The sequence below is a fragment of the Miscanthus floridulus genome, chromosome 5 (assembly GCF_019320115.1).
Source record: "Miscanthus floridulus cultivar M001 chromosome 5, ASM1932011v1, whole genome shotgun sequence".
In the NCBI taxonomy this organism is placed as follows: Eukaryota; Viridiplantae; Streptophyta; class Magnoliopsida; order Poales; family Poaceae; genus Miscanthus; species Miscanthus floridulus.
Genome location: NC_089584.1, coordinates 26,114,190 through 26,126,552, shown reverse-complemented (window position 1 = coordinate 26,126,552; position 12,363 = coordinate 26,114,190). Strand labels below are relative to the sequence as shown.

At 45.5% G+C, this 12,363-nt stretch overlaps 1 protein-coding gene across 1 annotated transcript; it reads right to left on the bottom strand.

Annotated features, from left to right (window-relative positions):
- Nucleotides 1–7,642: 7,642 nt before the first annotated feature.
- LOC136451825 (T-complex protein 1 subunit beta) lies at nucleotides 7,643–12,305 on the bottom strand. The gene is made up of 10 exons (XM_066452509.1): nucleotides 12,094–12,305; nucleotides 11,516–11,581; nucleotides 11,273–11,384; nucleotides 10,831–10,959; nucleotides 10,306–10,377; nucleotides 9,923–10,038; nucleotides 9,676–9,752; nucleotides 8,743–9,228; nucleotides 8,330–8,645; nucleotides 7,643–8,244 (listed from the first exon to the last, which is right to left on the bottom strand). The coding sequence occupies exons 1-10, from the start codon at nucleotides 12,148–12,150 to the stop codon at nucleotides 8,098–8,100; spliced, it is 1,578 nt and encodes a 525-aa protein (XP_066308606.1). The 5' UTR covers nucleotides 12,151–12,305; the 3' UTR covers nucleotides 7,643–8,097.
- Between the last annotated feature and the right edge of the window lie 58 nt (nucleotides 12,306–12,363).

Sequence of the window (12,363 nt, the reverse complement as noted above, 5' to 3'; positions counted from 1 at the left end):
GCTCGTAGTCCTTATAGAGGTGTTTGACAAGGTAGGCATGGTTGGTGCATGGACTCTCCATGAGCTTGTCGAAGTGCTCGGGCTAGCCCTGCTAGGGCTGCTTGCCCGCACGATCGGCTACGGCGATCAAAGCTGGGTTGGTCGGTCGGTGTCGATCCTTCTTGTTCTTCTTGCCCCTTTGCGTGGAGGGGCCCTCGCCTTGGTCCTCGTGTTTAGCTTTGCCCCTGTACCGACCACCGCTGAAGACCGCTCCGACCGCCTCCTCACCGGAGGCGTGGTTCATGGCGATGTCGAGCAGGTCACGGGTGGTACAGGGCTTCAGACAACCGAGCTTGTGGATCAAGGACTCATAGGTTGTCTCAGAGAGGAACGTGCTGATGACATTCACGTCAACGACATCAGGAAGGGAGTTGCACTGTTTTGAGAGCCTATGGATGTAATCCCATAGGGACTCATTGGGCTCCTGCTGGTAGCTCTTGAGGTCCCAGGAATTCCCAGGATGGACATATGTTCCCTAGAAATTCCTGACGAAGACCCTCTTGAGATCTGCCCAGTCGCGGATGCTGTTGGGCAGGAGGAATTCAAGCCATGCTCGAACATGCTCCCCCACGCAGATGGGGAGGTATTGAATGATGAAGTGGTCATCATCCACTCCTCTGGCTCGGCAAGCGAGCTGGAAGTCCTCGAGCCATATATCGGGGTTCATTTCCCTGGTATATCTGGTGATGTTGGTAGGTGGTCGGAAGCGCTGTGGGAACGGCGCTCTCTGGATGCGACGACCAAAGGCCTGTGGCCCTGGGCCATCCAGGATGGGGCTCCAATCGTTTGGTCGACCGCCATGCTTGGGAGGCGTGCCCCCGCACTCCCTGATGGTTAGGCCAAGGCCCGTGCCACCTGCTCTCGCCGCCACTTGATGGACGTCATCATCGCGTCGGGCATGGCACCGATTGTCGATGACGCTGCGAGCGTCATGGTTCAGCCCGAGCCGTTCACGCACAGGTGGTCGATGTGGAGCGGGCGCCAGGTCAGACTGTGGTGCAGCCATGGCATCCTGCCCCACGCCCAGCAACTGTAGTGGTGAGTGGATGGAGCAATTCGTTTGGTGCGGCCCCATTCCCCAGGTGGGGTAGGAGGCCATGAGATGGTGTCGTGACGCGGAGCTCTCCGCCTGTTGAACAGCAACAGTTTCCACCAGAGCCCGTAGGTTCTGATGGATTGCCTGTTCCTAGGGGTCAGCAGGCTCAGGAAGGCCGCGTAGGAGCATCATCGCAGCAGCGATGTTCTGGCCAGCTCGAGCAAACTATGGGAGATCATTCCCTCCATCTAGGATGTTACGCTGGACCTGACAGGTGCATCCCCGAGCACCACTCGCTGGGTTACGTGCACGTGGCGCAGCGTGCTGCGCTGAGCGCACCAGCGTAGGTGGCAGCTGACTCTACCGCCTTTATCATAACTCCTCGTCATGCTCCTGCGTACGCGTGAGGGCCTTCGCACGAGGGTCCAGAGGGGTGTGGGTCTACAGAGATTCTGCTACCACCGGTGTCTATCCTAGGGCATCCACCATAGCACACTCCTAGGATAGAGAGTGGCCAGATGCCATGACGTCACCAATGCTAGAGCCGTCGCTTTTGACCTCATCATCTATGAGGTCATGAAATGAGGCGGGAGCATAGCCCGCCATCCCCATGAATTCAGATGTGAGAGGAGACGGCGTTAGCATCCTTTAGAGCCCCCGCATGGACGCGTCCACCAAGGACGAGAAGCCATAGGGGAACCGGTCGTACGGTGGTCGTGGTGAGGACAACGGGGCCCCTCTGGAGAGTCGGCAGAAAGTGTTAAATAGTGAATAAAGAACAATATGTATGTTACTCACCGTGGAGTTTGAGCCCAGCATGGGCTCGAGGCGAAGCGCGGGTGTCTCAACATTGAGGTCGTTGAGTGGCCCGGGGCTGGCAGAGGGCGCTCCTCCTCCAGTGGGCGCTGGGACAAGTGCCTCCTCGCGGAGGCGGAGTACGTCGAGCTAGTCGGCGATGAAGTCCAGACTTCCAAAGAGGAAGGTCTAGAATGGCTCAAAGATAGGAGGAACCCACATCCCAATAGGTGGAAGCATGGGAAACTCCAACGAGCTAAAGCGAATCGTATCGCTTGAGCCCGCCATGCCGAAGATGGTGGAAAGATGGGCCATCCGATGACCAAAAGCGTGAACGCACGGCGTCCTCCCCATGGACGGCGCCAACTGTCGATGCGAAAAGTGACCAACTAGTAAATATGTGTAGTTTTGCCGTGTGTTGTGATCGGATTTGGCCTGGCACTCAATGACACAGGATTTATACTGGTTCAGGCAACGTGCCCTACGTCCAGTTTCAGTCGGTCAGTAACTTTATTCCTAAGCTCAGGTGCTCGAAGTTTGTTGTGGGGTTACAAACGTATAAGAAGGGGGGTGTTAAAGGCCCGGTCGAACTCTAAACCGAAGGGCCGAGAGTGATAGGGGCTCTGACGTGTGCTAAGTATTGGAGCGTATGCTCTGTGTAGCTGTTGAGTTCTAGAGCTGTGGAGCTGTTCGAATGCTCCCGTTGTCTAGAACCAGATCGATCGTCCCTGTTGGGAGAGAGTGCATCTCCTTTTATAGGTGAAGGGGATGTCCTTACAAGTCAGAGAGAAAGAGAGAGAGTGCGTACGTGTGCTACCTAGTCTTGTTGCTCACGCCATCGGGTATGAGATGATTGTCGGAGCCCATAATACTGTTTATTCCCAGACGCGTCTAGCAGGCTCTACCGTGTTCGCCAGGCGGCACCGTCCTGTAGGTGCGCAGGGCATGGCAGGGTATGGCAAACGACGGTGCTCACAACACTGTTTGGGTTCTGACACGCCTAGAAGATTGCATAGTGCCTATCTGGTATGGCCTGGTGGCACCGTCCTGTAGGTGCGCAGGGTATGGTCCTCGGTATTACGGTTTGACTTGAGCGCCTTACCTTATCTGCTCCACCTGATCCCCAGGCCCTTATCGAGCGGGCGTCCCCGATCGGTCGTTCTCGGTCAGCCCCAACCGTGTCGGTCGGGGAAGAGCTGCAAGCAGAGGTTCAGTGTATTCCTGGTCAAAAAAGGAGGTCAGAGTCAGACTATATCCTCTCCTTGGCCAGGCCTTCCGGTCGAGGACCGGATCGTTCTCCTGGCCTGTCATTAGGTATCTAGGCCGGCCTGGGAGGTGCGCGTTGTCGCTACGCTGTCTACTGGGTCAAGCTTTTGCTAAAAAGCGGGCCCATTGGGGACCCCGGGTTTATGAACCCGACAAAGGTCGTCTTATTCAAAACCTCAATCATCCCTCTATCTCCCACTTCACACCTCAGAACGCACTGTTCTTATAAAGAGAAAGGCGCTTTCCCATCTTCTTAACCCGAAATGAAATGGCTGAGGAGAAGAAGGTTCCTTTTGGGGTATCCCCGTGAAGAGATCTAGTGGAGACGGGGTGGGCCTATAGCTCAGAGGATTAGAGCACGTGGCTACGAACCACGGTGTCGGGGGTTTGAATCCCTCCTCGCCCATAGCCTTTCAAAGGGGGAAGGACCTTTACAACTTTGGGTCGTTGGCAACGAACATTATGAAACTGCGCAAAGAGTTAAGGAAACTTTACAACGTTACAAAGAAGTTCAGGACATTATCACAATTCTTGGATTGGATGAATTATCGGAGGAGGATCGTTTAACTGTAGCAAGAGCACGAAAAATCGAGCGATTCTTATCACAACCGTTCTTTGTGGCCAAAGTTTTTACTGGTTCTCTAGGAAAGTATGTTGGTCTTGTAGAAAGACTAACTAAAGAAATCCACCTAAGTCGTAAGTTTTTGTTACAGCTAGCACACCAGCTTGAAAACTAAAAAAATCTGATTCTAGTAGAAAGTGGACTAAGTCTTAAGAGAGATAAGTCGGTCTTTATACACTGGCCCTACATCGAATTCAGTCAGTGGCCAGATGAGATGTATTGTAAGCAATTCTAGTCCCAGCTACTGAGGTGGTGTAGTCGGCCCTACCTAATGTATTGAACAAAACCAACCCTGTAGGGTTAGGCTCGCTAGCCGACTGATAGCAGCCAGATGTCCGCCTTCTCGTACTCTCCCTCCAGGCAGGTCATCACCAAGACCTAACGAGAGATCTCTCTCTTCCTCCCTTTTTAGAATGGATCACCGCCTTTGTTCTATACAGGAACGGATTGTCTCCATTGCCCTCAGCCTGTCGGTCGGCCCGGGCGCCCAGAGGTGTGGTATGTACTCTTAGAACATATCTTTCGATAGTTTGACGAGTTCTTCATCAATGATACACTTGCTGAATTCATTGCAAAGTCCTTTCATCGGCTGTCTTGGTGGGACACTTTTATCCGCTTATCTTTTTTATATCATATTCTTTTTCTGGCGGAGTGGGAAGCACTCGATGAGGCCTCTACGACAGAAGAGCCCCTGTTTCTAGGCCGGACGATTCCATCAAATAAATGACACCCTGTAGGCACAGTATAAAGAAGATGCTACTTAGAAAAAGCATGGGCGAACCTACAAGTAAATAATGAACAAGACTAACTTAAAGTAGAACTCACCACCGAAGATAAACACGAACCTTGCACTCCAAATAGTACTAGATTCGTCGAGGTACAAGTGAAGAGGGAGCCGACATTCCCGGCATTTGTTCCGCTCGGTGTACAAAGGGGCCCCGGTACACAAGTGGAGGTATCCGACAATTCCAGGTACTTCTCCATCTCTTCTCTTCCTCACTCACTCCCTATACTAAACTTAGCTAAAACTAAAAATAGGAGTGTAGCTCTTCTCTTCTTGTCACATGGTGTTGTCTCTTGTGTTGTGTTTCTTCCTTGATGATGATATGAGGAGGGGAGAGGCCTCCTTTTATAGGTGGAGAGGAGGGGGTTCCTTGGAAAATGCTTCATCCCTTCATGGAAAGCACCAAACCGACCTCCAAACCGCCGTCTAGGTGCACTGAACCTAGACAACACCCTAGGAACCGACGTGGGTAAGGCGGCATATGTCAACATGTGAAAGATGGGCCCGAGAGGCCCCAGTGGTGGTACGGGCGCACCAGTGGTGCGGTCGCACCCCAACTATGCCCAAATGGCCCCATCTTCGGTGGGATGCATCCTTTGAGCCTCTAGGTGGGTCCTACAAAGTTTTGCGTCGTTTGGAGTTGATTTGATATGGGTTTTGGCCTTTTTTCTCCACCTCACTGGGCCCTGATTTGCCTGGTAAGTGGGCCTCTCCCCTTGGGCTCATGTCGGGTGATGTTATGCCTTGTTTTTTGTGTACTTTTGACACGTTTCTTGTGTTATCCCGATATATCCTTCTGCAATTGATGAATCACCAAAACTCGTGGAACTTTATTAATTATGAGCTCTATTTCTAAGTTTGGTGTTCATTTGGATGAATTTTATATAAATATTGGCAGTTAAAAGTGTGAGTTAAGGACCGCCAACAGGTTGGCAAGTCCAAAGTTGACAGCTTTCAATCTCCAGTGGTGATGCTTGATTAAGAAAATATGAATAGCAATTGACAAGCACTGATTGTACTAGTTCTCGAAGCAGAAAACAAATTTGTGGGCAATATGCTACCTCCCAATTACAATAGGTATCAGTGAGTAACATCGAGACACTATGCAGCAAAATACACAGGCTAATGTGCAAATCACATCAAACAAAAGCAGTATGTAAATGCCATGCTGATCTAAATGCTGAATATATTGCAACTGAAACCACAAATTGCCACACTGGACTTGCAATTTGAGCATCCCAATCTGGATAGTTACAAAACTAGCAATTTTGAGTGCCGATCAAGGGAATTCCATTTTCTTTGCACCTTTCAGTTCAAACTGTTTCAAACTCTTTGAATGTGAATGTTGCATGTTAACCCCCTATGCTGCCATTTTGGCTTCTATACACGGGTTCTTGCATGCCTCAGCATGTTGTTTGAGCACCTAGTGTGCAAAAGGAACGCCAATGTTCAGTGGTGCTCATCCAGGCATTGTTTCAAGACACCTTATGGGCAAGATTGGTGCAGTTCTAGCAGCAAAATGGATTACTAGACCAAACAGCGAACTGTGATTGCAAGGGACAATCTATGCACGGGCAGAAGGGCTTATGCTTAGATGGAGCAACAGGTGAACAGAAGCTCTACCTGTTCAATGATCCGGTAACTGGCCGCGCCCTCGCCGCACTTCGCTTCACCTCCGCGGCTCCGTGATCGTCGCCTGAGAGACCACCGGACAGGCTGGAGACGCCGACCCGATGACTCTCTTGCTGCCCGCGTGCAGTGCGGGCCGGTTGTTGATTACTCCACTACCGACCACACGCGCAGCCTGAGTAGCGCAGTTTTCGCTTGTGCCTGTGCTGTGCGGTGGCGGCAGCTGAATGGAAGATCGGCCACCAACGGCGACGCCAGAAATGTCCAGTTAATATGAAGTGGTTTACAGAAGATATGTTGCAAACTGGGTAAGCTAATTAAAAGTTTAAATAAAATCCTATTAGATGAAATAATAGGAGAATATGACGGCCAAATAAATAGTACAACATGAATGTCTTGTATGTTGATAGACTGAAAATAGTAATTACATTTAGTGTAGCAGATGTTGTAGCTTATTAGGAGGAGAATGTGGCACTTAGTAGGATATGATATATGGATAGCTTGCATGTAAAAGCAACTCCAATAGACTTTGTATCAGTTCCTAATTGCTAGAAATAGAGATTTTGATGAAAAAAATAATCTCCAATAGCTTTTTTAATTAGTTATCCTAAATATAGTCACTTTCTATTCCGGATTTCTAGCAAGCCAAAGATAGAAAAACGAGAATGACTCTCTAGAGTGCAGAGTGAAAAGATATAGAAAACAACTTTTATGCAAATGATTCTCCAAATGGCTTTCTAAATTCCACTTTCTAAATCATCATTTGGAGAGTCATTTGCATAAAAAACGTTTTCTATATATTTCCACTCTCCAACAGTTTTTCTATATGAGATGCACACTCTGGAGAGCCATTCTCGTCTTCTATTTTTTGTTAATGAAAAATCCGGAATAGAAGATGGCTATATTTAGATAACCATTTAGAGAAGCTGTTGGAGGATAGTTTTTTACCAAAATCTTTATTCCTAGCATTTAGAAAGGATATAGAGAGCCCCCTAGAGTTACTCTAAAGATTAAAAGATAGTGGATTTTATTTTTATAAGAGATATAAATACTCAATCATTCCCTAAATAAATCTACTTCGGAGGTTGTCCTAAGATTTTTTTTTTTTTAAATTAAGCCAAATTTTGCACCAAAAAAAACTAATATTTGTTACATAAAACTAGTATAGTTAGAACATGAAATATATTTTCATACTTTACTTTGAGGTCAAAGATGTTAGTACTCTTTTATTTAAAATTAGTTAAACTTAAAAAAGTTTGATTTAGGACAACTAAGTTGATTTATTCAGGTATAAAGAGAGTATATGCACGAGTAGTGTCTCAGTTATATTAATATAGATTCGTATTGCAAATACCTTTCAGTATGAGTGTATGAAATTTATTTTGTAGCAATTAAAGGAATTTAAAGTATTACTAAAGAAGACGTCCTTTAAATCTTAAGACATCTACACTGCCACTTCTTCAACATAGGATTATAGCCATGTCATGCTACGGCCTTAGGCCACAGAATGCATATTCTGTATATATGTATATGAAGAGTGTCTTCTGGTAACATTAACACATGACCATTGAAGGTCAATTGGCACCCTGTCCTGACGCTCAGAACAACACCAGAACTCCAGAAGTAGCAACCACGTCCCAGAAACAAAGACTAGGCTCATTCTTACGTCAAAAAAAGGAATAGAAAAACATGTAGAGGCAGATGACACAAGCATATCGTACGATGTACTTCGCTACCAAATGGTACACAGCATGAGAATCTAGAACACAAGCCTAAGGTTGATTGTTTCAACCAAATAACAAGTCCCAATTTCTTAGGGGCCAAAAACACTCGAAATCTGACCAACTTGAACGCCCCTGAACCATAATACCCCTCAAAACTAGGGTAACAAGCATCCCCACTACATCGAGAAACAGCAGTGTCTAATCACATCCTATCCTCTCTTCTGCGCGGGGCACAGGTTATGATCTCATCGACCCTGAGGATCATCTCAGCGGCCTCTGTCGCAGACAGAAGGATGGCCTGCTTCACCTTGAACGACTCTTGAATCCCCAGCTTTTGCATGTCCCCAACCTGCGGACCACACAATTTAACTAGTATCAGATTCTGTAATAGATAATTTGTTATGAACGGAAAACTCTCGTCTTTGTGAACTTACGGTGCCTGTGATGACATCAACTCCAGCAGTGCAGTTCTCTTTGTGGTGCTCAGCTCGGAGCTGAGAGATCAACTCAGCGCTATCCAAACCAGCATTATCAGCTATGATTGTTGGGATGGCTTGCAGAGCACGCGAGAAAGCATCAATAGCATGAGATTTCTTCCCAGGGGTCTTCCTTGCAAGTTCATCTACTTCTTTGGCCATCACCATCTCAGGCCATCCGCCTCCAAACAAGACACGGGTATCATTTACTGTCTGGGACAGCACACACAAGGCATCATGCAAGGACCTCTCAGCCTCATCAAGTACATGCTCACTGCAGGGATGCAAAAGCAAATCAATTTATGGAAAGTTGAAATGCATAAATGGAACAAAGTAGTCCTACATGATAAGTAGTTAAAAACAAGACATACCTAGCCCCCCTTAGGACAATGGTGCAAGCCTGCCCCATCGCAACCCCAGAGAAATGAATTAGCCTGTCCTCCCCAATCATAATCTCTTCAATGACCTTGCAGTGACCAAGCTTAACAGACTCTGGGTTATCAAAAGTTGATGCGATCTCACCACCAGTAACAAGAGCTAGGCGTTCAATTCCCTCAAAGTCAGCATGCTCAATTGCAAGTATGCCAGCGTCAGCAAAGAGTTCCTCAGGGAAGTTATAGATTAACTGTCTGTTGACGAAACAGTTGATTCCATGAGCTATGATCTTTTGGACTTTCTGTCTCATTTTCTGCTTCTCAGCAGCTTCGATATCTGCAACCTTAGACATTGAATCCACCCGGACCCGTGCTCCATATATCTTAACTTTATCTGTGTCCATAGCAGTGTTTGCAACCAAAATTTTGGCATTCTCAATGCGCTTTGGCTGCCCAATGCCAATTTTCTTGTCAAGAATGAACCTATATATAGAAACAAGCACATAAATATTAGGATCATTTTCTGTTGGGAACCATTACATAGATGCCTGCAAGAACTACTTTGAAACTACTACCTGATTAGAAACTATTAGATTAAAGACTATCAATGATGAGATTAACACAAGTCGTGAAACACTTTCCCAAAATATAATTAATGAAAGAACATGCAGTTGATAGAAAAAATGGCACATGTTTGATTAAGGACTAGTTAAGTAGCCAAAATGTCAAATCGATATTCCTACTTTATTTGGCTGGTAAATGAGCAATTGATCATTTAGAAAATGTAGCGTTAATGCTAACTGGTTAGATTATTGATAAAAAACAGAAATTAATTGAATTGGGCTCTTAGGTTGGAGTGAAAGAATTTGCATGCAGCCCAGTGCTGTGTGGTCAAAAGAATCAATTGATAATTTTTCCATAAATACATACCCTTCGTCCAAAAAGGAATCCTTAAGAGATCCTCCAGGTTTCTTCAGAATTTGAATAGATTCCAAGTTGGTGCTACCCTACCACCATTCAGATAGAAACCAGTCAATACTATAACATCATCGAATAACAACATGACTGAGTAGCTATGAAGTATGAACCATACTTTTTCAAGAGTTAAAATTCTACAGATAAAGATATCAGAGTTTAACGTAAATGATAACCAACTTTCATTAAACTATTTGTATACCTTAAGCCTCAAGACAGCATCAACCGCAAGTTCAGCAAAGTACTCCTTGTCTTGGGAAAGTATTTTTGAACTAAGAGTAGTCATAGCAATATTCATGAGATCAGTTCTGAACTTATCTGCAGAAGGAAAAGGATATTGTCATGAGATTGATGAGCATGATGGCATATTCCTGAGAGAATCCATGAGATGCAAGAGGAAGTGAATTTGAATTTATATGAGATTGAATATTACTCCAACATAACAAATTCTCAATGACGTCAAATCCTATGTGCTATGCAAAATACATATATATTGTTAAGGAAAATAATGGCTCAAATAAGCCGATGTCTTATGAATACTGAAAAATTATGCTTTCTAACCATGAGATTGGGAAAATAATTCACCTGTATTTTCTTTGTTGTCCATGGTCTTTTGTAGCAAAGTATCTCTGGCACACTCGAGAGCCATTCTGTACCCTAAAATTTACAAAATGAATTAACCATTGGAGACTTTGAATCCCGTCATAAAGAACAATGGTTGCAGTTTTGCAGGAGTGCTCTAGAATGCATACTAGTAGTGCTCCAGAATGCATACTAGTTAGCTCGGTATAAAACAGGCTACCCAAGACAGATTAGAATCAGAACATCAGTGCACTGCCTATACATTACTATTACTAAAAAAAAATTGGTAGATTAATATGAAAACATGAATTGTAAAAAAGAAGGAAGGCCGCATCTCAAATTTTGAATGGCTTAACAGCAGAATCCATCCTTAGACCTTGTATTGTATGCCTGATCTATTTTATTTGTTACTATGGGATTGATGCAAGCAAAACCAAGTACGATGACCTGCTACAATAATTACCAAGCTTTCCAATGTGAAGGATGGAAAAGCATACTATTAACCAGAACGCATTCAGCAAGTAATACCTGCAATAATAGTCATCGGATGAATTTTCATGTTAATTAACTTCTCAGCCTCCTTCAAAAGTTCTCCAGCTAGAACAACGACAGAAGTTGTCCCATCACCAACTTCGTCATCTTGAACTTTCGAGATGTCTAACAATCATTAAGGAGTAACTGGCCTTTCTTTCAGTAGGAAAAAAATTAATTGTACAAAAGAGGGCCCAATGAGGTCACAAGTACAATATGAAGTTTAAGATCAATACCATGAAAGATCAAGAGAAATTATAAAACCTCAAGTCTCAACCCCAACTAGGTTGCAAGTTCTACTTGTTTGGGATCATTGGGTGGACCCAAAACATGCTAAAATGGCATGTCCATGTAATTAATTTAGGTTGGGGGCGGGGGGTTCCTATTACCACCTTACCAACACTATCAGTCAAGCAGTAATCAAATTGACAAAGGATACCAACAAGGACCTTTGCAGCAGGATTGTCAATGTGAAGCGACTTCAGAATGGTAGCCCCATCATTTGTAACAGTAACATTACGCCCTCTGCCAGTTGATTGCAGGATCTTGTCCTACATAAGCAAAAAAAATGGCACTTGCAAATTTTCAACAAGAAAAACTATAACGAGTGAAAAACTGGTATCATTCATGTAAAGTGCAGGGTTTCTCTGCAAGACAAAAACAATATGTTTCAAAAGCATACCATTCCTTTTGGTCCCAATGTGGTCTTAATCAAATCCGCTATTGCCATGGCCCCAATAAACGATGCCTGCAAGGACATGGCGTTAGCAAATACTGCCTCCATTCAGAAGAATCAGAAGGTACACAGATCAAAGTGTCATTCGTTGTGGACCCTCCCCCAACCCACACACATTCTATTCATTTTACAAGCTGAAGTGTAAACAATATCAGTGTATTCCTTTGCCGCTCACCTAAATTTCTTTTCAGTAAAAAACATCATCCAATAATTCAAAAAGAAAAGAAAAACCTAAGCCGTTAAAAGTCCCAAATGAGTAGCAGAAGCAAGGAACTGTACTCATTTACAGAACACCCGCTGAAACTAACCGCACAGAGTAGTGAAGCACTTGCGCCAGCAAAGCACCCCAAGAGAACAGCAACCAAAATATCCTACAAAGACTAGGCGTCAGCGCTACTAAGGTTTCTGGTTTGATAATTCCCACAGATCATGCCATCACTCAAGCTGGGGAAGCGCCGCAGAACGAAACAACTAAACCTAACCTAACAAAGAAACCGCACGCATTACAGAGACGGCAGTCTTACCATCCTGGCGCGCTCGCCCTTCTCCTGGACGGCGTCATCCTTGAGCACTCTCTCCATCTACACGCAGGGGGTTGGAGACTTGGAGCTCACTTGGAACGACCGGTGGTGCTATGTAGATGTGGTCGGGAGAGAAAAACAGCCGATCCCCGAGCCGCGGGCGGCGGCGGCGTTGGGGTTTAGCCGACCTGAGGGTGGATGGAGATGCCGCTGCTTCTGAGCATTCCGTGGGCTGGGCCGGCGGTAGCGGTTTCATGGGCTGAATTGATAGTT

Excerpts from the sequence above, each read along its gene's own strand:
- LOC136451825 (XM_066452509.1), bottom strand. The coding sequence starts at position 12,150 with ATGGAGAGAGTGCTCAAGGATGACGCCGTCCAGGAGAAGGGCGAGCGC. Across the intron at positions 11,385-11,515 it reads CATTGGGACCAAAAGGAATG|GACAAGATCCTGCAATCAAC; the intron begins GTATGCTTTTGA and ends TTGCTTATGTAG. Across the intron at positions 10,378-10,830 it reads TCCGATGACTATTATTGCAG|GGTACAGAATGGCTCTCGAG; the intron begins GTATTACTTGCT and ends TGTAAATTTTAG.